The sequence below is a fragment of the Loxodonta africana genome, chromosome 3 (assembly GCF_030014295.1).
Source record: "Loxodonta africana isolate mLoxAfr1 chromosome 3, mLoxAfr1.hap2, whole genome shotgun sequence".
NCBI classification, from domain to species: domain Eukaryota; kingdom Metazoa; phylum Chordata; class Mammalia; order Proboscidea; family Elephantidae; genus Loxodonta; species Loxodonta africana.
The window spans coordinates 24,812,530-24,838,000 of NC_087344.1; the positions used below are offsets into that span (position 1 = coordinate 24,812,530).

Consider the following 25,471-nt stretch of genomic DNA (forward strand, 5'->3'; position numbering starts at 1 on the left):
GGATCCATGCCTGGCCCGAGGCCCTGGCTCCTCGGAGAACAGCACCATATTAGCACTTAGCCTGTGAGACTGGGGTGGGCGGGTAGTAGGGAAGGCGGGCCCTGGATGCCAGAGGAACAAGCCCCCTTTCCACTGGACCTGAGTGTACCCTGCCCCCGGCACCTGCTCACTGTTTTGCCCATGTCTGCTGTCTCCTGTCAGGGCTGGTGGACCTTACCTGGGGCCTTAGAGGAAGCAGGAGCACCAGAGAGGGGCATGTTAGAGCAGGGTGGGTCCTGAGGGACACACGCTAGACCAGCAGCCCAGCCTGGTGGCCAGGGCTTCTGGGCCAGCTTGGCATTCACATCCACCACTGCCCTGGGTACATCCATTGTCCAGACTGTGCCAGGCCTGTGCTCGGTGCTTCCCAGCTGCACCTTCATCCTCAGCATGGCCCCAGGAGGAAGCCCTAGCATCCTTCCTACTGTACCACTGAGAACACCAAAGCACAGGTCACCTGCTGCTCAGGCTCACAAGGCCAGGTGGGGGAGCTAGAACCACCCAGGTGTCAAGGCCCATCACCCATGAGATCATGCGAATGCACTGTGCTGTCCCTCTGCTCTGCTGCACAGGCTAGTCTCTGCCTCCCACCTTCCGAGACTCCTCGCCACCCTCCAAAACAGGGTCGCAACCTCTCTCGTGGATGCTAGCCTTCTCCAGTCTCCCTCCTCCCACAGCCCCGACTAGTCTTACCTCCTGGATGGCCCAGCTGCTCCCATAACCTAGCCCTCCCCCCACCCCCAACCAGTCTTACTCATAAGGAAGTATATGAAAGAGGGTTCTGGAGCCAGGCTTCCTGGGTTCAAGTCCCAGCTATGCCACTTTCTAGCTGTGGAACCTTGGGCTAGAGACCTCCCCTCTCTGGCCTCAGTTTCCTCATCTGCAAGCCTGGGCTAACCATAGCACCCCACCACAGGGCTGCAGTTGGGATGCAAGAGGTAACACAGACTAGCCCTGAGAGCAGCGCCTGGCATGAGGTTACACTCAAGTGTTAGCTCAGTCATGTTGCCCTGCCAGGAAGCCTTCCCTGACCGCCTCCCCCGGGGCCCTGTTGGACTCATTTGTCATTGTAACTGCCTGGCTAGATGTCTGTCTGGTTCTTCAGTGTCCCAAATGCCTAGCACTGACCCTGTTTCACCCTGAATGCTTGGTGGGTGAACTAAACATTGGACAGTTTGAAGGAATGACCCACTCCCACCTCCAACAGGCCGCTGGGCTGCCTCTGAAATTGAAGGCTTCCCTACTGAGTCCCTGGCACAGAGGCAGGCCCAGAACTCAGGAAAACACGGACAGCCGGGGGTCTGGCACCAGCAACTTTATTTAAGGACTTGTGACTGATAGTTGTTCCCAACCCAGCCCCTTCTTCCTCTACAAAAGCAACTAAACATGAAACAGAGCCTTCGGGTTAACATGGGTAGTCCAGGCCCTGCCAGGGAGGAGCCACGGGGCCTTCGAGACTGTGGCTTCAAATCCCAGGCTTCAGGCATTGGAAGGCAAGGAAGGAAGGTGGAAAGTCCAGTTAAAATGGGCAAGGTGCTGGTGAGGTGGGCGAGGAGAGGCTGGAGAAGTCCCCGCCGCAGCCTCTGCTGGATCTGCCCGCACCCAGGGATGTCAGAAGGAGGAGCCAAGGCCCCAAAGCCAGGGAGGGTCAAGGACCAGGAGAAGGCAGCAAGCCAAAGGCTTGTGAGCCAGGTGAGGCCAGTTCAGGCCCCTCAGCCCCAGCAAGGACTCAACTCCACCCTGTGTCCACTAGCACACACACACTCATGGGCACTGTCACACACACTTGCAGTCACACACGCTTGCAGCCACACACAATCAACCCACGCCCACAGAGGGCCGGGACAGCCCTGGACCCACACCCTGCACCCCTGGAATGTCTCTGGCTTGGTACACGGTGGGCGGGTGCGAGGGGTGGGTCTTCTGTGCTGCTATTGGTTGGCCGCCTCACAGGCATCTATCCAATCGCTGTATACGTCCACTGGTTCTGAGAGATCTGAGCCGCTGAGGTCAAGGGCATCTGGTGGCATTGGACCCCTTTCCCACACAGGCCTCTGCTGTTCACACCAGTGTCAGCCTGACCCCTGTCCTGCACCCTGTCACCCCATGCAAGTCAAGAGAAGGCATCCATGGGCAATGCAGCTCTGTACCAGGGCACCCAGCAGAGCCAACAGAGCAAGGGTTGCACTCCAGCCCCCTCACCTGTGGGCAGGTGCCCTTGAGCAGTGTATGTCCTGGGCAAGGCAGCCCTGACCACCCCACCTCCACCCACTGGAAAGCCTGGTTTTCCAAGGATACATGTGATGGGCGTCTGGAATTCCTCTAGGCACACAGTACAAGAGATGACTCCAGTGTTGCGGGCACGGTCCCTGAAATGGCAGGAATTAGGGGACTGGTGAGCAAAGAGTCCTGTGCCTGATGACCGCCCCAGTTGGGAGGCACAGAACCAGTCTGCCCCTGAATGGAGAACAGGCTGGAGCTTTGGGGAAGAGCCACCTCCTGACCGAGGGAGGATCCCTTGCTCTGCCCCCCAACTCACATTTTCACGTCACAAGACTTCTCGTGGTTGCAGAAGGGGCAGGTGAACTGCGTCTCTAGGGTGCCTGTCATCTTCTTCTTGGGGGGTGGCTTCCGTTTTGACTTTCTGCGTCCCATATCCCCAGGAGTGTGAACCTGCGTATATGTAGGAAGAAGTCAGTGATTTGTGGGACCCACAGAGCTCTTCCAGCCTCGATGCTCTAGAAGCAGGCTGGGAAGAGGGCCTGGCACTGGCCCACGGTGAAGGGAGGACTGCCACAACAGCGCCTGAGCCTCCGCCTCCGAGGAACGAGGCACCTAGTCCCCAGGTAGGCGGCTAATCACAGTGTACTTTGGGAGGATGGGCTTTGAGCAAGCTCTGGCACCAGGCGGCTTGGGTTCCAACCCCGGCTCCCCCACTGACATGACCCTGGGCAAGTTACTTAAGCTCTCTGTGCCTCAGCTCATCTCAGATGGGTCTTTTGAGGATGACATGAGTAAAGATACAGGCCTGTCCTAGCCATTGTGGGCACCTACACCAGGAAGCCACTGTTGCTAGTGAGGATGATATGAGATACCCTACGAAGGGCCAGGAGTACAGGGCTGGACAGAACCTAACTGCTCAGGAGCCAGGGATATTATGCTGGGTGTTCCTCTTGCTGAGGGATGTGCAAATGCCATATAGGAAGAGTCACACTTGGGAGATTTAACAGAGCCTCCAGATGGGCCCATTGGGGTACTTTTCCATCCACAAGGGACTGCTGGGCATAGAAGTAGGGGAAAAGCATCGCAAGTAGAGAAATAGCACGTGCAAAGGCACTGGGGTAGTGTCTCAGGGGCGGGATGAAGAGGAATCAGAAACAGGAGGGTTTCTAATGTCTGGATGGGTCCTGAATGCCACAGGGAGCAGAAGAATAAAACCACTTTGTGTCTTTAAGAAACTGAGAAGTATGAGTCAAGTCTGAATGAAGATAAATTCAGAATCAGGACAGGGTTGTTGCGGGTGGATGGATGGCAGTAGGGGACTGAGAGGTTGAGGAGACCAACAGAGCAAGTGAATGCTGGAAGAGAAGGAATAGTCCCAAATAACTCCAAGTTTTTGGTGGGGAACACGGTTGGTGGGTAGGTGGAGAAGGTGGTATGATTTGCTGACATCTAACAGGATAGGAAGAACAGGGTGTTGGGGAAAATGATGAGTTCAGGTGCCAGAGGGACCCCAAGAATAGATGTCCTGGAGGCAGCCAAGCAGGGAAGCAGCAGCAGCTCCCACTGCACACATCTCCCATGCCAGGCTCTGTGCTCAGGGCTCTGCGTTTGCCATTGCTGATCCTGTCAACCCCTCCATCCCCATCCCCAGGCTGGTTCTAGCAGAATAAAGATGAGAGCTTCATTCATATTTATCCATCACTCATTGTATAACACTCTCACTCTTAACTGAGGATGCTTCCAGTTCACTGAGTAAACAGAAGCAACCAGAGAGAGCATGCACAATTCCCCAGGACCACCTACCTGACCTTCCTTCCTTTGCTATGGAAGAATGTCTGTGCTCCCCTCAAAAGCAACTTGTTCCCTTGTGCCCTGGATCCCATCTCCTCTCTCTCCTGCAACATCAAATTTTCCCTCCATTGAATCATTAACGAATATAGTTATTATCTCTTCCATCATTAAAAAAAACAAAAAACAAAACCACCTCTTCCAGCTACCACCTTTTCTCTTTGCTGGCTTTTCTAGTATAGAGCTGTCTGGACTCGCTGTGTTCCCTCCTATTCTCTCTCCGCTCCTCCCTACCTGCTAAGGTCACCATGCTGCCGACCCCAACAGGCAGTCCTCACTCCTCAGGACACTTGTCACTTTTCGTCTCTCCTCCTGCCTTTCCTGTGTGGCTCTCAGAACCATGCACTGTCCCAACCCCTCACCTCCCTAGTGATTCCTTTCATTCTCCTCTGCTGCTTCTTCACCACCAGACTGTTCTAATGATAACAGAGCCCAGGAGCTCAATCTCTGTGGCCCCCTACACTGATGACTTCCAACTCTGGCCACAATGTTGTCATCGTTAGGTGCCCTCGAGTTGGTTTCAACTCATAGCAACCCTATGTACAAAAGAACAAAACACTCCCGGTCCTGTGCCATCCTCACACTGTCACTATGCTTGAGCCCACTGCTGTAGCCACCATGTCAATCCAGCTTGTTGAGGGTATTCCTCTCTTTTGCTGACCCTTTACCAAGCATGATGTCCTTCTCCAAGGACTGGTCCCTCTTGATAACATGTCCAAAGTATGTGAGACATAGTTTCACCATCCTTGCTTCTAAGGAGCATTCTGGCCGTACTTCTTCCAAGGCATATCTTCCCTGAACCGCAGACTTGCCCATCTACATGTCTCCGCCACACCTCTATTTGATGTCTAATAACGTTTAAATGTAACTTGTAGAAGACCTAGCTCCTGACAGTTCAACCCACTTTCCCAAAGTCTTCCTCATCTCAGGTGATGGCAACTCTATCTTTCCAGGTGTTCAGGCCCAGCTCTTTGGATTCATCCTCAATTTTTCTCTCTTATACTTCTTATCTGATTGTGCCACTCTACCTGTAAAATGTATCTAGAATTTGCCTACTTCTCACCACCTCCATGGTCAGCGCCCTGGTCTGAGTCACAGTCATCTCTGGCTCGAATCATCACAGCAGCCTCCTCATCGGTTTCCCTGCATCCCCATGCCCATCCACTCATCCTCCAAATTGTAAATTCCATGAGGGCAGGAAGTTGTGTCTTTTCTTTGTTTAGTGCTATCTCTCCAGATCTTAGAACTGCTCCTGGCGTGGAGTTGGCACCTATAAATATTTACTGAATGAGTGAATGAACAAATGCCAGGCCTTACACTAAGCCATAGTGATGCTGCAATAAATAAGGCAAGCAAGGAGTCTGCTCTTATGGCACTTAAATTGTAGTGGAGGAAGACAGATACATGTAAACAAATAAATGAAATAATTTCAAATATTGGTAAGTGCTATGAGGTTAATGCAATCGTGCTAAGTGAATGCTTCTGAAGGGAGGTTACTTCAGATAAGGGTGGAGAGGGAAGGACTCTCTGGGTGTCATTTAAGCTGGTCCTGAATGATGAGAGAAGGCAGCCATACAAGGCAGTCCGGGCAGAGGGACTGAGAAGTGCAAAGTCCCTGAGGTAGGGTAAGCCTTTTCGAGAAAGAGAAAGAGTGATACGACTGAGCTCAGCAATGCAGACAAGGGTATGAGAAGCGACAGAAGAGGAAAGGAGCAGCGAAACCCCAGATGTTGATCTGTGTTTGGTCCATTGCTGAATCCTCAGCACTCAAAATAGTGCCTGGCATACCTTAAGGGCTCAATAACTATTTGTTGAATGACTAAATAAGTCTTCTGAATCAGGATCTACGAGGATGGGCCCCAGAATCTTCCTGTTTAACCCAGTGACTGTCGCCCCCCGTCCCTAGGAAAGGGGGCTGGCCTCCACATAAAGACTTCAGAGGCCTCGGCCTGTCAGTCTGGTGACATAAGACCCAGGCGCGCCAACAGGGGCTGGAAGAAGGACTCGGAAGAAGGACTCAAGAGGCAGCCAGTGGGTGGTCCCTCCAGGCTCACCCGGGCTTCGGTGTCGCCTCCCGACGGCCGTCCGCAGGAGCCAGGCCCCTGAGCAGCCGCGTTTACCTGGTTGGGGCCCGGGAGAATCAAGCTCCCCGATGGGCCATCCCCCAGGCCTGGGGTCCCCGCCGTCTCCTCCAGGACCCTGTGAGCGCTCCCCAGTAGAAGAAAGCCTGGGACGACCCGACCCAACGCCCGCCCGCGCGAACCGTCACCTGTGCTCGCCTTCCCTCGTTGCAACAGACCGGTTCACCCGGTGACAGCGACTTCCGGCTCCCGGAGGAAGCGGAAAGCCCTCTTCTCCTCTCACGTCCCGCCCACCTCCAGCCGGGACCGCCCTGCGAGCAGGCCCCGCCTCTTTCAGCTTCTTCTGCACATGCGTACTCGCAGCCCAGGCCTGGCGGCGGTTGCGCGGTTCCCTGCTTGAGGATGCTGATTTAACTGTCGCGGTGCACACGGCCACCATTTCAGTCAGTCCCCAAGAACGGCCATACCCGCGTTTCGGGAGCGGTGAGCTCGACCCTACTGGAAAGGTGGCCTCACTTTCGGCCGCCGCATTTTCTGGAGACATCTCACTTGTTTTCTGCTCTAGTTCAAGCCTCAGACCCCCACAGGCCACCTGGCTCACCCCCACCTCGGACACTGTTCATTCAGATATCCCAGTGCTGAGGAATAGAAAATACCCGTATGGCTGAACCAGGGTGAGGAGAAAGCTTCAGCTGAGAGTCTGGATTTACTAGCTTTCAGGTGACGTCCATAGTGCTCTCCCAGACCACACTTGGAGGATGGAAGTTATAATATAGATGAGGTTGGATAGGCAGGCAGGGACCACATCACATGGGATCTGGTCCATGTTAGGGACTTTTTTTGGATTTTGAACAGAGAAGTGACTTTTGATTTCTCTTTTAAGAAGCCACTCTAGATGTTGGGTGAAGAATAGAGTGTAGAGGGGGACTGGGAGGCCAGGTTGATAGCAGTAGTTGGGTGAGAGATGGTGGTGGCCTGGACGTGGGTAGAATTAATGAAAGTGGACAGAAGTCCACTTAGCTTTTGTTGTTAATTGCTGTGGAATTGGCTAGAAGTCTAGATAGGAAGCCAAGCCCTGTTTCAGGAGCTGGTGGTGGGGGAGGGACCAAGACCCCACAATTTAGTGAAGAGGGTGGACATAAACATAAACTATCAGTTACTACACTCTTGAGTATAGCAGGGAGCCCTGTTAGCGAAGTGGTTAAAAGCTCGGCTACTTACCAAAGGTGGGCAGTTTGAATCCACCAGCCACTCGTTGGAAACTCTGTGAGTTGGAATTGACCGCAATGGGTTTGGTTTTTGAGCGAAGCAGAGGAGGGATGTGTGGGTCTCTGAGAGCATATGATGGGGAAGGGGGTTCCTGAACTAGAGAGGGAAGGCTTCCCTGGTGGGCTGATGTTCAGTTTGAAATCTGAAGCCTAAGTAGGATCTAAGCAGCCAAAGTAGCACCTATAGAACATAGGATGGAGTGAAGAAGAGAGGAGAGTCAAGGATGACTCCTATTATCTAGAGCCCTAGGTGCTGCCTTTTACTTAAACGAGGAAGGCTTAACCCGTTGCCCTAGCCTATTCCGACTCATGGCAACTCCATGTGTTACAGAGTAGAACTGCTCCGTAGGGTTTTCTTTGGCTGTAATCTTTACAGAAGCAGATCACCAGGCCTTTCTTCCATGACACCCTGGGTGGGTTTGAACCACCAACCTTTAAGTCAGTAGTCAAACACAAACCATTTGTGCCACCCAGGGACCTTTGAGGAAGGCTTAACCAAAAAAAAAAAAAAAAAAAAACCCAAACCTGTTGCCGTCGAGTCGATTCCGACTCATAGCGACCCTATAGGACAGAGTGGAACTGCCCCATAGAGTTTCCAAGGAGAACCTGGTGGATTCGAACTGCAGACCTTTTGGTTAGCAGCCGTAGCACTTAACCACACACCCCCAGGGTTTCCGAGGAAGGCTTAGGGGAGATGATTTGGAGGAGAGTCAAGGCTTGTGTTTTGGCCATGACAAGTTTGAGACAAAGGGAGATGTGGAGCAGGCCGTTGGAAATGGGAGCCTGGCACTCAGGGAAAAGATATGGATGCAATAGAGTCATTAGCATATGGAGGATATTTGAAGCCTTGGGGCCAGAGAGGTCACCTGGTTTCAAGAGGTAAAGGGCAAAGTATAGCAAAAGGAGAGAGCTAAGAAGAGACCAGGAGCTCCCCAACCTCAAAGACTGTTTGGAGGAAGAGCCACCAAGAGACTGGGCATGTCAATGAAGTAAAAGGAGAAAGAGGTGTCGGAAGCCTTGAAAGGAGAGTGTTCCAAGATGAAGATAGCAGTCACTTGTGGAAAACGTGGCTGAGAGTTTGAGTAAAATGAGAAAAGAGAATTGGCAAGTGTTTGGTCACTGGTGACCTTGATAAGAGCTATTTCATTAGAGTGTTCAGGACAATAATTTGTAATGAAATGTATTTCAAATATAGTTCACTGGAAAAAAAAAAAAAACCATGTATTTCACTGTTTAGATTCTGGGGCTCTGCAGCACTCTCTCTACAGTGTCCTATAGGGGGCAGTGCTACCCTTGTTGGGAACTGCCCTGGAGTGTCCTTTCTCCATGCCGGTACAAACTTGTACACACAAAGGATGGCATCATACTATACACATTACCCTGGAACTTGTTATTTTCACATAATGGTCAGTGCACATACATCTAATTCTTCTTTTTAGTATCTCCATAATTCATAATGCCACTATGGCCTCTGCCATAGTATATTCAACCATTATCCTACTGATGGACATGTTCAGGAGTGCTCCGATTTTTGCCTCTGCAAATGATGCAGTAAAAGTCCCTGGACCAGTATCCTAAAGACGGGGTCTTTTATTGTGAAAGATAGACTTCCAAAAGTTACTTTTCTGGGTTACATGGTGTATATATTTTTCATTTACTCATGATTGTGAGGTTAGTTTTAGTTTTCTTCTTTCTTTTTTTTTTAATAAACAAATTTATTGAGGTATAATTGAAAAACAGTAAACTGCCTATATTTAAACTGTGAAATCTGATATGTTTTGACATGTGCACACGCCTGAAACTACTACCACACTCGAGAGAGTAAAGATATCCACCCCCCCAAGAAGTTTCCTCCTGCCCCTTTGTAGTCAACTCCTCCCCCCACCCCCATGCCCCTGGCACCCACTTACATGTTTTTGGTTCATAACCAGTTAACTAGTTGCCATTGATTTGATCCCAACTCATGGAGACTCTGTGTGTGTCGGAGTAGAACTGTGCTCCATAGGGTTTCCAAGAGCTGATTTTTCACAAGCAGATCACCAGGACTTTCTTCTGAGGCACCTCTGGGTGGACTTGAACTGCCAACCTTACAGTTAGCAGCCAAGCACATTAACTGTTTACACCCTACCCAGGGACTTTTGGTTCCGGTTGCTTTGTATTTTTCAGGAAGTCATATAAATGGAAGTCGTATAAACATAGCATGCTATGTTTGAGGCTCATCCATGTTTAGACTCCTTTTTCACACTTCTTGGCCTTCGTTGCTGTTTAGGAGGTGGGCGTATCCTGCCCCTCCAGTAAGGGCTGTTTGCTGCATGAGATTGCTGGTGCCTGGCCCAGTACCCGGTGTGAGGACTGGGGTCGGAGATGATATTACCAGTGCTAGTATTGATGATGGTTGAAATCAGGTGTGGTTGCTCAATAAGACTTTCTAATAACAGCTGTGCGCTGACTAGCATCGTACTCCCCCCCAGTTGAATGGAAGCCACCTGAAGGTGAGTGCTTATTGTTGGGTTGGATTGTGTCCCCCCAAAAGTGTGTCAACTTGGCTAGGCCATGATTCCCAGTATTGTGGATTGTCCACCATGTTGTCATCTGATGTGATTTTCCTATGTGCTGTAACTCCTACCTCTATTATGTTAATGGGCAGGATGACAGGCAGTTCTGTTAATGAGGCAGGACTCAATCTACAAGATCAGGTTGTGTCTGGAGTCGATCTCTTTCCTGATACAAAAGAGAGGAGAGAGCAGAGAGACAGGAGGACCTCATACCACCAAGGAAGTGTGCCAGGAGAAGAGTGCATCCTTTGGGTCCAAGGTCCCTGCACTGAGAAGCAACTAGAGCAGGGGAAGATTGAGGACAAGGACCTTCCTCTAGAGCTGACAAAGAGAGAAAGCCTTTCCCTGGAGCTGGTGCCCTGAATTCAGACTTCTAGCCTACTAGACTGAGAGAATAAACTTCTGTTTGTTAAAGGCATCCACTTGTGGTATTTCTGTTGTAGCAGCTTTAAATAGCTAAGACAGTGCCCATCTTGCCTTAATCCTCTTGGTGCTTCTTTTGTCCCCAGCTGCCTGGCACAGGGCTTTTGTCCTTGGTGCTCAGTAGAAGCTCTTGGTTGGCGTGGAGGAGGGGGCCTGGGTTTCAATCCCCCCTCCCTGCTACTCGTTCTCCGTGTGACCTGGGATGTGTCACTTCCCATTTCTGCACTCTGAGCCCTTCCACTGTGAATGGGGATGTTGGGCTAAGGCAGCCTCTGATTCAGACCCCTGCCTGCCTGGAGTCTCTGAGTCAGTGGCTAACACTGAGGGTCTTCCACTTCCTGGTCTGGACTGTGGGAAAATGTCCGCTGAGAAATGGGGATGAGTCTGGCCCCTGCCTCAATGATTTTTTTTTGAGTCGGAGCTTGTCTGGTAGTAATGCTGGGCGTCAGTTAGAATGAACTCAGGGCTGACATTTTGCTAAGATAGTTTTGTTTAATTATAACAGTAACACATACACCTTGTAACAAATTCAACATTATTGATATCTACAAAGTAGCACTGAGCCTTTGTGGCACAGTGGTTAAGAGCTTCGCTGCCAGCCAAAAGGTTTGCAGTTCAAATCTACCAGCCGTTCCTTGGAAACCCTATGGGGCAGTTCTACTCTGTCCTACAGGGGCACTATGAGTCAAAATCGACTGAACGGCAGCTTTTTTTTTTTTTTAAATAAAGTAGCAAACAGGATGTGCCGTTCCTACGAAGACTCTCTCCCCAGAAGGAATCTCAGTTACATTTTGTCCAGGTTAATATTTCACCTCACTCAGCTGGGCTGGCATCTGGAGCCAAACAGTCGGGTCCCTGCCCTGTCACATCTGAAGTGGCAGTTGAGGGTAGGCCTGGGGAGTGGTGTTTATGGGTTGTCTTGTGCTCGGGCTGTCTGTTGGGGAGCATTACCCAACTCTCCTGAAAGGGGAACTGAGCTCCCGGCCAGCTTTCAACCCACAGTAAGCACACTGCTTTCAATGTTTATTGTAAGAACCAGGCCCCCTGAAATCATTCTGCTTCTAGAAGTTTTCCTATACATGTGCTTGCACAGATGTACAAAAGCATGGGTGTTGCTCCCCACTGGGCCAGCAGCAGGAGTGGCCCACAGGGACACAGACTGGATTCTGAAAAAAGAGGTGGAAACACCAGGTTGATCAGACAAGACTTTATTAGGGAACTTATATACAGAGGTCGACAACAAGATTCTCACGACAGACAGTGAAACGTCAAGCGTCACCTGGACAGAGGTCTGCACACAGCAGTGTGTGAAGGGGTTTAGATACCTAGTGCTTATGTGCAAGGATACATGCAAGGGGACCAGGAAAAAACATGTTTAATCTTTGGTGGATGGGGTTGTTTTTGTACTATTTAATGGGCTTCGACTGACTTTACCATGAAGTTAGGTACATGGTGTGTTTTTTCCTGGCCCAGGTCACTTGCTCAGGAATGTATTCTGGTTCTCTCCCAGAGTCCTTTGTGGGCAGGGTCCCTCACAATAGGTTCAGGAATGTCTACTGCAGCCTTGTTTGTGAGAGGGGAAGGTTGGAAAAGACCTCAGCAGACACCAGCAAGGAGCCTGTGACCTAAGGCGGAAGCTCCGTGCCTGCTGAAGGGAAAGTCAACCATATTCCTGGGAGTTTATCCTGTTTATCTAACAAACATATCTGCAAACACAGGAAACAAATATACAGCCTTTCTCCCCCCCTGCATTGTTTAAGGATAGCAGAAATGTTGGAAGCAATTCAGGTGGCCCTCAATAGACAAGTGGTTTGATAAACAGTGGCATAGGCTAATGGCAGGGCCTCTGTGGCTGTGGAAAGCACTGGAGCTCTCCCCAGGGCTGACAGGTAGATCTTCAGGGCATAACAAATAGATACATCAAGTTCGATCTTTTGGGGTATTGGAAATATTCTACATCTTGATTCTGGTGGCGAGTCTGTGGGTGAATGCATTTGTCAAAACTTATTGAACTGTACAGTTAAAACATGTCAGTTATGCCTCAATAGGAGCCCTGGTAGTACGATGGTTAAGCACGTGGTTGCTAAGCAAAAGGTTGGTGGTTTGAACCCACCAGCTGCTCCATGGGAAAAAGATGTGGCAGTCTGCCTCTGTAAAGATTTACAATCTTAGAAACATTATGGGGCAGTTTTATTCTGTCCTATAGGGTCGCTATGAGTTGGAATCGACTCAATGGCAATGTTTTTTTTTTGTTTTAATACCTCAAAAAGTTGATTTTTAAAAAAGCAAGGTGCAGATCAGTGGGAAAGGGGAGAAGAAACATTCACATTTGCTTTCATTTGCCTAAAGAAATCCTGGAAGGAAACACAAGGCATGAATAAAACATTATTTCCTTATAGGAGATGGGGAAGGAATGGGGCGAACCAGGTGAGAGTTCCCAGGGTGGGAGTGAGACATTCCATCTTTCTATAAACCTTAGATTTTTGAGCCCTATGAATGTATTTGGAGCCCTGGTGGCATAGTGGTTAAGAACTCGGCTGCTAACCAAAAGGTTGGCGGTTCAGATCCACTAGCCACTCCTTGGAAACCCTATGGGACAGTTCTACTCTGTCCTATAGGGTTGCTATGAGTCGAAACCGACTCGACAGTACCTAATGACAACAAGAACATAAATGTATTACCGATTCCATATTTAAGTTGACAAGACTGTTCTGATATGAACGATGAATGTTCTGATATGAAGAATCTAAGAGTTGTGGTTAAGTAGGAACAAGTGCAGAACTACGTGCATATTGGGTTGCTTTGGTGTGAAAAAGGGAGACTTTTTCCTGATGGAAGCATTGACTGTGGAAGGAAACAAAGTGACCTGGTGGTTGCCACCAGGAAGGTGAACCTGGGGGCCTGCCTATCTGGTCTTGGAGGAAGACTTACTTTGTGCCATACCCTTCTTTCCAATTGGTTTTTACTTAAAATTGCATCCATGTGTGAGGCCAGTTGGCTATGGGTGGGGCTAAGAGATGGAGGCACAGAGCAGCAACTCTGAGGAGCGCTGACAACTTGCCAGCGAGGAGAGGACAGACACTCAGGGCACACGCTAGGCCTTGGCAACGATTCTTTTATTGAATGGCAGTGACAGAAGGAGGCTTGAATCAGGAGAAAGCTTCCCCTCCCTGCCCCTGCCCCCCAAGCCCAGCCACCAGGCATAGCACTCTGGCCCTTACACGTGTCCATGTCTCTTTCACATCCTTGGGCATCCATGACACAGTGCCACATGGCACCACAGTTCCTTGGTTGTGGTTCTCCTTCCTGCTCTGCCCCAGCCCCAAAGACCTGAAGAAAAGCCTCCCCGTGGGCAGGGCCCCAGCAGGGCTCACCTACCCACTGGTGGGAGGCCCCATTGCCTCAGGCCTCAGAGCAGGACCCTTATGGGGCTCAGGGCCTGGGTCGTCTGGGCAGGCTGGTCTTGAAGAGGGACTTGCCCGAGGCCTCGATGTAAGTGATGCTCATTTCCTTGGGGCTGATCTCTACGTAGGCAAAGCCTCCCAGTGAGTCTTCAGCTCCATAGTGGAAGCGCAGGTAGCCGCTAGGGACTTTGCGCTGGTGCCGTTTTGAGGAGTCCATGAAGTTCCCAGCTCCACTCAGCACGTAGCCCACGCCATTCTGATCCTGAAGGTACTGCAGACAAGAGGACACAGGGCTCAGTGGAGCCCCAAGGCCCCCATGACCACCCACCTGAGGGCCAGGGTGAGGTCTGTTCCTGACCACAGAGTCACCTTGGGCAAGGTTCATAACCCTTCTGTGCCTCAGTTTCCCCAACTGTAGAATTTCCTACTTCACAGGTAGAGCACCGAAAAAAGCAACTGGAAAATGGTAGCTATTATTATGGCTTTTAGGGAGCTTTGACAAGGAGCTGTGATGGTGCAGTGCTCATGCACTCAGCTGCTAACCAAAAAATCAGCAGTTTGACCCACCAGTGGCTCCACAGGAGAAAAGATGTGGCAGTCTACTTTCGTAAAGATTTCAGCCTTGGAAACCCTATGGGGAAGTTCCACTCTGTCCTATAGGGTTGCTATGAGTCAGAATTGACTCAACGGCAACAGATTTTTTTTTTTTTTTTTTTAGGGAGCTCTGGCATGTTTTTCTGGTTAGTGTAGAATTTAAGGGAAAGTATTGACATTTGGGAGGCCACAGGAGGCCCTCAAATAGCATGTGGCACATTGGCTGGGGTGGGTACCCCTCGCCTGGCTCCCCAGCCCTCCCACTGGCCCCTTACCTGCAGGTTGTGGTCATGACCGCACAGGTAGGCGGTGACCCCATGTGTGGCCAGCAGTGGCTGCAGCTGCTTGACAAGGCAGTGGGTGGGCCCATGTTCGGCTATGGACCATACCGGGTAGTGGCCAGCTATCAGCACGTAGTCTTCCTTGGCTGCTGCCAGCTGCTTTTTGAGCCAAGACAGCTGGGTGCGGGCCAGCACCGGGTCGCGGGGCCTCTCAGGGCGCTGGCTGAGGAAATCATCCGAGTTGCCACACAAGGTCACTGTATCCAGCATGAAGATGGCCACGGATACATTGGTCCGTGGAACCTTGAAGCGCAGGCGGTAGAAAGGGCTGGGGAAGTTCCTGTGGAGGGGAGAGAGGTTGTGGGCAGACATCTTGGGCAAAGGAGCCCTAGTGATGGCTCAGGCTCAGGCTCAGGCCAAAGGACCTCTTTGTTCACCTGAGTGCATGTCTGGGGTGGGGCAAGGCGGGCAGGCTCACCAGCGCTTGGAGATTTTGGAGTAGGCAATCTGTGCTGAGACGTTGCCAAGGTGGTCATGGTTTCCAGCCAGCACATACCAGGGCACGTTGCGAAGGGAGCGGGCAGAGAAGACGTCCTCAAAGGTTTCCTGCAGAAGACAGAAAGGGCGCCCCCCCATACCTGAGGTCAAGCAGCTACCTGGTTCTTCCAGGGGCTGGGGACATGGGGATCATCAAGTGCTCCAAGCACCTGCAGGTGCCCCGTCAGCTTCCCTCTGGACTGTCTTGAGGAGGGCCACCAGGTCAAGTGGCTTCTCCCTACTGCCCCCCCCCCCCGCACCGGGAACCCAGTGGGCACATACCTGGAACCTCTTGTCATTGACATCCCGCACGCCAGTAAAGTAGAAGTTGTCCCCCAGGGACAGGATGAAGTCTGCACCCAGGGTCTGCACGGTCCTTGCAATCTCCTTGGCATTCGCCATTTCCCGGGCTGTGTGGAATGGGGCATTGGGGACCCCACCCCAGTCACCCACGGCCACAAAGCGCAGGGCGGGGGCAGCACTCTGAGCCAGGGGGAGCGCCAAGAAGGCTTGCAGGAGGAGGGTCAGCAGCACTGTCCATGCATCCATCTGGAAGGGGAGAGACGTACGTCTGGGGGCCTGAGGTTGTGGCACGGGCAACAAGCCCTTGAGACCCCCTTTCTGCCCTGCTGAGGGAGGTGCCCTAGTTCCCAGGACACCTCAGCAAAAGCTGGCCAGGAAGGTCAGGGGAGACAGGGTCCAGCGAGGGGCGGGGCAGGGGAGCCTATGCAGGCCCACTCCGCCCTCCCTTATCCCTGCTCAGCCGGATTTGGGCCTCCCGTCCAGCACTTACCCTGACGGAGGCACAAGCCAGTCAGTGGGGGCTCCAAGTGGCAGGTGGGCTCCAGGGCAGAAATAGCAGGCACCAAGCCTTTATTCCCTGGGGCGGAAGTGGATCATTAATGAGGATGATGCAGTTTCTCCGCTGAATGTTCCAGAAGCCGTCCCCATGGGTCACGTGAGTGCTAGATCTCCCCAGGGTAGCACGCGGGATTTGGGGTGGGGGTTTGGGCACACGTGTGCAGTCATGCCTGCCTGAGGCATGTTGGGGTGCAGCCGTGCTCGTCGGCACAGACTTGTCTGCCCCATGAACTTGTTTGTGTTGTGGCTCAAGGTGCCCTGTGCATCTGCATTGTGTATGTAGCGGTGTCTACTGTGTTTTGTGCCCAAGACACGGCTCATATGTCTGTGCCCTCTGACGGTTGTTTGTCTCTGTCGGGGTATAACTGACTATGCCTGAGAGTCCCATGTCTGTGCAGATGCACACGGCTCCAGGCCTGCGTGTGTCTCAGTGATGTGTGCCTGAGTGCTCCTGAGAGGCCGTGAGGGTGTCTGTGCAGACGGGGATGTGTGTGTCCTCGCTTTGTGCCTGAATTGTGCTGTGTGTCTCTGTGCCTGAATTCTTGTGGATAGCCATGCTGTGCCTGTACTGTGTCTCTAACGTGAGTTGTGTGTCTGGTGTGTGATGTGATGTGTGTTTGACAGCATCTGAGCGTGGGATTCTGTGTGTGTCCCAGTGCCCCCTCTCCAACACACAAACCGCACCACCACCTCCGTTTTCCAGGAAGTTCCCACCCTCCTCCTCCACATTCCTGAAGGAAGAACCCAGGCAGGAGGCAGCTGGTGAGAAGCTGTGTGACTACAACCTTTGCCCTCTACCCTAGCAGCTGCCTGCAGGCCCTCCGTGTGACCGCAGCCTCTGAGGGCAGGAAGTCAGGCCTCAAGGTTGGGGCCCCTGCACCTGCAGCCCATGTGACCCGCTCCTCTACTCCCTCCCTCTTCAGGAGGACGCTGCTGAGCGCTTAGTCCCAGCCCCGGACTCTTCACTTGCACCCTCACAACGAGTCCCTACAGTCCTTGTCGGGGCAGATGATAAGGGACCCCTCATGCTAAGCCCAGGACACCGGCTCAGAGGAGTCTGGCGACTTGCCTGGGGGCCCCTACATCCAGGCTGGGGCAAACAGGAAGGAATAAGGTCATGAGGGCAGGCGGCGACCCCTCCCTCCGGGGCGCGGCGCCGAAGCCGGCGGGGCAGTTGTCCTTGTCCACACCGCCCGCCACGCCGTCGGCCGGCCGGCCTCACCTGCGAGCGGCTGGGTTGCGGGCCGGGCCGGCCGCTCTCGCCAAAGCCAAGTTGCTGAAGCCCGGGACGGGCGTGGGACGCTCGCGTCGGGGCTGCCCGGCTTTAAGGAGGAGGCGGCCGGCCACGGTACTCTCCCTCCCCGCCCCCAGCGCTTCTGACCTGCCTGGGCAGGCTGCACCCGTCAATCCTGCTTGGGCGCCTGGCTGCAGGGTTCTCATCTGTAAAATGGGAATAACGAACTCAAGAGAGAGTCCCAGACGTACGTGTTGGCCCAGGGAGGGCGGCTGGGGACTCCTTTCGGACGCCCTTCCCAAGCCAGCCGGGAGTCGCCCCCCGCCTTGACACTTGGGGCCCACAGCCCCGTGTCGCAGCGCTGAGTGGCGCCTTCCCCTGGGCCGCGGAGGTTGGGCGGGGTGCTGGGCCGGGCTCTAGTAAGGAAGTCTGTCTTCAACCTCAGTTTCCTGGTGTTTAAAATGGGTATTAAGGGAGAAGGTTCAAAATCTTCCTATCAAGGAGAATTCCGGATAATATAAGTAGATACTCCCCCTTCTGATATTTGAGTGTGGGCTGGATGGAAAAGCAAAAAAAAAAAAAACTAAGTGGAGACACCTGGCAGTCACCACCTTAACAAAATGTTTAAGATCTGGTAGACACTGCCTTAAGGTCACTATCCTTAGGGATAAGTCATGTGGATATCACATGGCCCACTGGAAACTCTGGTGGCATAGTGGGTTAAGTGCTATGGCTGCTAACCAAAAGGTTGGCAGTTCCAGTCCACCAGGAGCTCCTTGGAAACTCTATGGGGAAGTTCTACTCTGTCCTACAGGGTCACTATGAGTCAGAATTGACTTGACAGCAACATGTTTGGTTAACCCCAGTCTAATCATGAGAAAAACACCAGACAAACCCAAACAGAGGGATATTCTACAAAATGCCTGACCAGGACTCTTCCAAAAAAAGGGGTCATGAAAAACAGGGAAAGACTGTCACAGATTGGAGTACACCATGGAGGCACGAAAGGAGCCCTGGTGACTTAGTGGCTAAGTGCTCAGCTGCTAAACCACCACCTGCTCTGGGGGATAAAGATGTGGCAGTTTGCTTCCATAAAAATTCCAAACCTAAGACCAAACCCGTTGCCATCAAGTCTATTCTGACTCATAGCGACCCTGTAGGACAGAGTAGAATTGCTCCATAGGGTTTCCAAGGAGAGGCTGGTGGATTCCAACTGCCGACCATTTGGTTAGCAGCAGAGCTCTTGTGCCACCATAAAGATTACAGCCTTGGAAACCCTATGGGGGCAGCTCTACTAACTCTGTGGGGTCAATATTAGTCGGAATTGACAACAACAGGTAAGGAGGCATGAGGACCAAGTGCAATGTCCTCAGCCAGAAAGAGGACGTTGGTGGAAAAAGGCGTGAAATACAAATACAATCTGGAATTTTGTTAATAGCAAGGTAAAAACAAAACAAAAACCAAACCCATTGCCATTGAGTCTGATTCATAGTGACCCTATAGTGACCCTAGAGGACAGAATAGAACTGCCTTTTTTTTTTTTTTATAGGGTTTCCAAGGAGTCGCTAGTGAATTTGAACTACCAATCTTTTGGTTAACAGCCATGGCTACCAGGGCTATGATAGCAAGGTACCAAGGTTAATTTCTCAGCTGTGACAAATGTACCATGTACCATGGTTAGGTAAGATGTTAACCATAGGAGAAGGTGAGTGAGAGGTAGACTGGAGCTCTCTGCAGGAATGTTGCAACTTTTGTGGAAATCTGAAATTATTCCAAAATAAAAAGGTTACTGACAACGTGGACATCCATGATTCAAGAACTTAAAAAATTCATTCAACCAACATTTATCGAGGGCTCTGGGGGACACGGCCATCAATGACACAGACACAAGTCTCCAGCTGTTAATTGCCTTCCTTTTTGGGGGCAGGGGGCAGTCCCTTTCCATTTTATACTTTTATATACTGTTTGAATTTTCCTCTTGAAAAGCCCTGTTAGTTGTTTTACAGTTGAATAAATGCAGGATTCCTCCTAATTTATCTACAGTAAAAATGTAAACACAGGGAACAAAACTTCACCTCAAATTCCAGGCAGTGGTTGTTTCTCTGGGGGAGAGGAACTCAAATCAAACCAAACCAGTTGCCATCAAGTCAACTCTGACTCATGGAGACCCAACGTGTGTCAGAGTAGAGCTGTGCTCCATAGGGTTTATGTAAGTAGATCTCCAGGCCTTTCTTCTGAGGTACCTCTGAGCAGATTTGAACCGCCAACCTTTTGGTTAGCAGCTGAGCGCATTACTGTTTGCGTCACTCAGGAACTCCAGGCAGGTGGGTGGGGGGAGAAAAAGGAATGGAATTGGGGCTAAGGGGTGATGGGGCGGGGGGTTCAACTTTATCCCTATTGCTTTCCTTCTTTCACAAAAGAAGAGGAAAAATATATCTGAAGCATTTGCTTCCTTATGTGGTGGTTATAGAGGTGCTTTAGGGATCATCCTCTGTGCTTTACTTTTTTAAATTAAAAAACCTAAGAGCATGTGCACGTGATTAAAATAACCACGTGAAAAAAAAAAAAGAAGGCATGTAATAAAAGGATCCCTTGGCTGTGTCTTCATGCTGGCCTCCCTGGTTCTGAATTTGCTCTTCACCCTCTGTTCATCCACTGTGGAGGTGGATCAGGATTTAGCTCACAGCCTCCCTCCCTCTCCACCCGGCTCCCCTGCCTCCTAACACTGGTGTAGATTGCTTGAGTTCCTCCCTGTGCTCTCCCTTTGCCCCACTGGCCTCCTCACCCTTCCTGAATTACTCAGGCACCTCTGACCTCAGGGTCTTGGCACTTGCTGTTCCTCCCACCTGGAGTGTTCTTTCTTCCCCAGATACCCACATGGCTCCCTCCCCCAATGCATTCAAGTCTCTTTAACTTATCTGAAATGTACCACCTCACCCCACTGCTGTCTAGTGTTTATCAGGCTGTAGGTTTCTCCATAGTGCTTATCGCTGCTGGACAAACCACGCACTTTTTTATCTTTTCTGTCTCTCATCAGAATGAGCTCTGTGGAGATAAGAACTTTCCCTGTCTTGTTCCGTGCTGCTTACCCGGCATCTAGCAGGAGCACACATAGATGGTTGCTCAGTAATTATTTGTGAAATGATAGAACGAAGGGATGCCCATTCAGGCCACCCCATCCTTTCAACCTTCCATCCAGTCTGAGGATGCAGTCTCCTCCCCTCCCCTCCCCACTGTCCTCACCCCTTGGTTGGATTCAACCAATCTCTTTACAGACTGATTCAATTGTAACTTTTGTTAATGTTTTTGGTAATCTGCCTGGGGCACAAGTCTTGTATATGTATAAACCCATTGCTGTGGAGTCGATTCCGACTATAGCGACCCTATAGGACAGAGTAGAACTGCCCCACAGTGTTGCCAAGGAGTGGCTGGTAGATTCGAACTGCTGATCCTTTGGTTAGCAGCCAAGCTCTTAACCACTGAGCCACCAGAGCTCATATATATATATAATTTATTATTCTTATATATACATTTTATGATTTATTTTTGTTGTTGTTGAGAATATACACAGCAGAACATAAACCAATTCAACAATTTCTGCCTGTACAATTCAGTGATAATGATTACATTCTTCAAGTCGTGCAGTGATTTTCACTTTCCTTTTCTCATTTTTTCCTTCCCCATTAACATGAACTCTCTGCCTCCTAAACTTCCTATCTCATCTTTCCAGTTGCAGTTGTCAATTTGATTCCATATAGATAGATCTTGAAAGAGCACAATGCTCAAGGCAGACATTCTTTACAAGTTAAGCTCAAGTACTGTTTGGTTTTAAGAGGACTTCAGGGGACATTTTGGTTTAAAGATTAAAGATTATCTCAAGGCAATCGTTTCAGGGGTTCGTCTAGCCTCCATGGCTCCAGAAAAGCTGGATTCCATGAGAATTCTTGGAGATATTTCTAAAGGACCTGTGATGAGATGTGGCATCTCTCTCATATCTTGGTCACAATACGCAGGTCACTCTAAGAACATTTATTCCCACCTCAGAACCTCTGCAATTGCTGTTTCCTCCTCCTCTATCTTCGTACCATTGAATTCTTGGCTTAAATGCTCCCTCCTCAGACCTTGTTGATGTCCTGACTCAATTAGCCCTCTGCTCACTCCCCAGACTCTGCTGTTGTCCAAACACTTCCCACCCCCCAGCCAACCAGGAGTTTCCAGGAATGCAGGTCTGAGTGAGCAACCAAAGTATGCTCAGTGCTTGGAGCAATGAGTGTGGGTGGGCAGGGGTTAAACTTTACTTCTGACACAAATAGGTCAATGAGCGGAGGTGGGGATCAGATTGTCCATGCGGTGTGATAAGCACCTGAGATGGAAGGATGGTGAGTGGTGTCAGGAGATGGGGATTAGGGGCTATTGGGCTGCAGGGACAAGGACCTAGAGCTAAAGAGTTGAAAGGCTTAATCTGGAGGGAGTTAGGTTTGAAGGATGGGGTCTGAACTGTGTTTTTCACAAGGTCAGTCTGGAAGAAAGCAAGACAGATATCCGTCTAGATCTAGAGCTACACAGAGGGAAAATGAAGGAAACTCTCAATGAGGTGGATTAACACAATAGTCGAAACAATGTGATCATGAAGATGGCTAAGGACCTGGCAATGCTTCATTACGTTGTACATAAGGTGGCCATGAGTTGGAGCTGACTGAACAGCAGCTAACCACATCTATTTCTATCTCTGACTACATCTGTCGACATCCTCTTGGTACAAAAGTACAAGTACTCTGTATGGTACATATTAAAAAGAAAATCAGGTGTGAACAGAAACCAAATTAAGAATGGTATCCTCTGAGAGGTGGCTATTATTACCTTTCTCTTTCTTTTAAAAATCAGATCTTTATTCAAAATAAACTGTCCAAAAATGAATTGACCTTTATGGAATAAACAGACTCAAGGGTTTATGCAGTAGGCTTCTTTTCTTCTGCGGTAGGTTTCTGTTCTGCTGGCTTCTTCTCAGTTGCTGGTTTCTTGGTAGCTGCAGCCTTTTTTCCCACCGCTGACTTCTTCAGCTTCTTAACACCAATGGCTTTCTTTCCTTCTTTCTTCCCTGACACAGGCTTCCTGCCTGGAGCCGCTTTTTCCTCTGACCCGGCCACTAGCGCTGCTGCTGCTTCCTCCATCCAGAGTTTGTGACTCCCAGCCTGGGGGAGAATGGACTTCTGGCACCTGATCCTTTCATGTGGGTTTAGCTTCAATTCGATTCTCAGGCTTGTCAACGGGTTCTTCAGGACTCCGTGATGAGTGTTCTTGCATGGTGCTTAGAGAGCTCTTTGGATCTCTGAGCTTTTCAAGCTTCTGCTTAAGTCTGTATTGTTCATCTGGTGCATGGGAAGGTTGTAGCTACTCTTGAGGGGAGGCAGCTTTACGTCAAGTGCCATACAGATCACCTAACTTGTGAAAAGCACTTTCAGCCCAAACGTAGGAAAAACCTCACAGGTCCACCAGGAGCCAGTTTCAAAATGTTGCGTTTGCTTTCATTAAAAACCCAAAAAGACCAATTGCCATCAAGTCAACCCTGACTCGTGGTGACCCCATGTGTGTAAGAGTAGAACTGTGCTCCGTAGGGCTTTCGATGGCTGATCTTTTGGGAATAGATCACCAGGCTTTTCTTTTGAGGTACCTCTGGGTGGAGTTAAGCTGCCAGCCTTTTGGTTAGCGACTGAACACATTAACCATTTGTACCACTCAGTGACTTCCTTGCTTATATGAAGCAGAGTAACTCCTGGGATGTTTCTGAAGGCCTTGTTGATATCATTGTCCTCGTTATAGACAAGGCACAGTTCCCTGCTCTGTATATGACAACGGTTTCTCATTTTGCCCTTGCCAGCTCTCATTCACTGAGAGGCATAGACCATTTTTATATCATCCCAGGCTTAAGTTTCTTAAGAAGCAAAACAGCCTCCTTTGTCTTCATAGATAAAGATAAAGCCTTCAACTTTATCTTTGACCACCAAAGGAAGTTCAGGCGCTTTCTCAACATGGTGACCTTTAGATATGACCAGTGCTGGTCAGGCTGAGACAGCCATGGCGGAGCAGATAGCATAGCACTTCTGTGTCGTGTTCACTCTAGGTGCCAACGATGCCAGGTTTCGGTTGGTGCAAACACGTGGCCTCCACAACACGTGTATCCAAAAGCATCCTGGCCAGGTCAGTGAGTTCTACCACCTCGAACTCTGGCAATTTGAGCCATAGCTCTGCACTCAGACCAAGACTTGGTACTGGTTTGATGACCTGCTTGTTCTCTGACCGCAGAAGGCGATCTGTTGTTTTTGCCCAAGTTCATGTGAACAAAGTTTGCTACAGCTGGTCAAATGGGAGCCTTACACACAGGAAAGTAACGCTTTTGCCTGATGAGTCTCCCTTTTTGAGGTAGACGGATATCAGTGCCCAAGCGCACACCATGGGATAGAGGAGCAGGCTTATTATTGTTGTTGTTAGGTCCCATTGAGTCGGTTCCAACTCATAGTGACCCTATGTACAACCGAATGAAACACTGCCCGATCCTGTGCCAACCTCACAATTGTGGCTATGCTTGAGCCCATTGTTGCAACAGAATAAGACAGTTGCAAGACGGGCTAGAGCACTAGGCTGCCTGCCGCCCACGAGCAAACTGTTAGGTAAAAAAAGCCACACATTGGTCTAAGCAAAACACTGTCCAAATCCCTCAGTTTTCCTCATTAAAGTTCTTTTTTTGACTCAGAGAAAACCTGGAAAACAGTGCTCTGTTTTGCCAAATTTGCAGGGGCAGGTGATAGCTCCTGACCTGTTTTATGAAATTTGCAGGGAGAAGTGGTAATTCCGGATCTTTTATGATAGTTTCTCAATAAAGACTCACAATGTTAAAATTAAAATCATCTGTAGCTACTTGAAAGTACTTTCCAGTTGGAGGAACTAGTATATTTAAGGCCTAAAATAAGAGACTAAGTCTCCAGCCAGGAGAATGAATTAAGTTCAAAAGGAAGAAAACCAAAAGCTTGAACCTTAGAGCTTAACATCTTTAATAAATGAGCCTAGATTTGCCCCCTGCTACCGCGACGTTGGTTTGGGGTTCATATTAAAAAACACTATGAACTAAATATACTAGAAATAATTTGGAATTTTAGTGACCCCCTTTTAGGGTTGGGAAAATAAGCTTCCATGTGTGTTGTCTTTTCCTTTTGGGGCAACTTTTGCTTGATACTCAGATTTTGTCAAAAGATTTAATATTCCTCCACCTAAGGCTCTGGTAAGTTAACAAATTTTACCTAGAACTGATTTTTCCGTTGAATGGAGTTGATCTTACCAAAAATTGCTGTATACACTTTAAGAAATTAAGATCCCTGTATGCTTGTTTTGTGTGGTATTGTCCGGTTAGTTTATGTGGTCTTTCTGTCTCCTTTTGCCCTGAGAGCTTTCTTCTGGGCTAGAGCATTGTGTCTTAGTTTCTGTGTTGTATCGGGTTAGAGGCTATGGCTGACAGTGGCTGTTTTTTGTAAGGCTGTCTTACAACCTCAGTTCTTTCCTCGCCCGAAGAAAAACTGCATCTTTTGTCTGTCTTAGGTTTTAGACTTTTAATCCAAAAAAAAAAAAAAAAAAACCTGTTGCTGTCGACTTGATTCTCACTCATAGTGATCCTATAGGACAGAGTAGAATTGCCCCATAGGGTTTCCAAGGAGCAGCTGGTGAATTCAAACTGCCAACTTTTGGGTTAGCAGCTGTCATGGATTGAATTGTGTCCCCCCCAAAAATACGTGTCAACTTGGTTAGGCCACGATTTCCAGTATTCTGTGGTTGTCCTCCATTATGTGACTGAATTTTATGTTAAAGAGGATTAGAGTGGGGTCTGAACACCACACTTACCCAGATCACATCCCTGATGCAAGGTAAAGGGAGTTTCCCTGGGGCGTAGCCTGTACCACCTTTATCTCTCAAGAGATAAAAGGAAAGGGAAGCAAGCAGAGAGCTGGGGACCTCATACTACCAAGAAAGACGCACGAGGAGCAGAGAGCATCCTTTAGAGCCGGGGTCCTTGTGTGAAGAAGCTCCTCGTCCTGAGGAACATTGATGAGAAGGCTGACAGAGAGAGAAAGCCT

The 25,471-nt window shown here is 49.9% G+C and overlaps 2 protein-coding genes and 1 pseudogene across 7 annotated transcripts; all 3 read right to left on the reverse strand.

The window, feature by feature from the left end:
• Window positions 1-1,339: 1,339 nt before the first annotated feature.
• ELOF1 (elongation factor 1) lies at window positions 1,340-6,503 on the reverse strand. 3 transcript variants are annotated; one of them, XM_003413079.3, is made up of 4 exons: window positions 6,380-6,503; window positions 2,579-2,712; window positions 2,338-2,408; window positions 1,340-2,035 (listed from the first exon to the last, which is right to left on the reverse strand). In XM_003413079.3, exons 2-4 carry the CDS (start codon window positions 2,692-2,694, stop codon window positions 1,971-1,973), a joined length of 252 nt encoding a protein of 83 aa, XP_003413127.1. In that variant the 5' UTR covers window positions 2,695-2,712; window positions 6,380-6,503; the 3' UTR covers window positions 1,340-1,970. The 3 variants fall into 3 exon arrangements, with proteins under 3 accessions (XP_003413127.1, XP_010591624.1, XP_023408162.1); XM_010593322.3 differs by lacking the exon at window positions 6,380-6,503 and adding an exon at window positions 6,165-6,351; XM_023552394.2 differs by lacking the exon at window positions 6,380-6,503 and adding an exon at window positions 4,066-6,122.
• Window positions 6,504-13,527: 7,024 nt separating this feature from the next.
• ACP5 (acid phosphatase 5, tartrate resistant) lies at window positions 13,528-17,741 on the reverse strand. Of its 4 annotated transcripts, none has more exons than XM_064280704.1 (6): window positions 17,600-17,741; window positions 16,047-16,133; window positions 15,536-15,802; window positions 15,195-15,322; window positions 14,711-15,056; window positions 13,528-14,112 (listed from the first exon to the last, which is right to left on the reverse strand). In XM_064280704.1, the coding sequence occupies exons 3-6, from the start codon at window positions 15,800-15,802 to the stop codon at window positions 13,870-13,872; spliced, it is 984 nt and encodes a 327-aa protein (XP_064136774.1). In that variant the 5' UTR covers window positions 16,047-16,133; window positions 17,600-17,741; the 3' UTR covers window positions 13,528-13,869. The 4 variants fall into 4 exon arrangements, with proteins under 4 accessions (XP_064136774.1, XP_064136772.1, XP_064136771.1 ...); XM_064280702.1 differs by having other exon boundaries at window positions 17,500-17,741; XM_064280701.1 differs by having other exon boundaries at window positions 17,496-17,741.
• Window positions 17,742-21,683: 3,942 nt separating this feature from the next.
• On the reverse strand, window positions 21,684-23,863 carry LOC100664837 (large ribosomal subunit protein uL4-like; annotated as a pseudogene).
• Window positions 23,864-25,471: the final 1,608 nt, after the last annotated feature.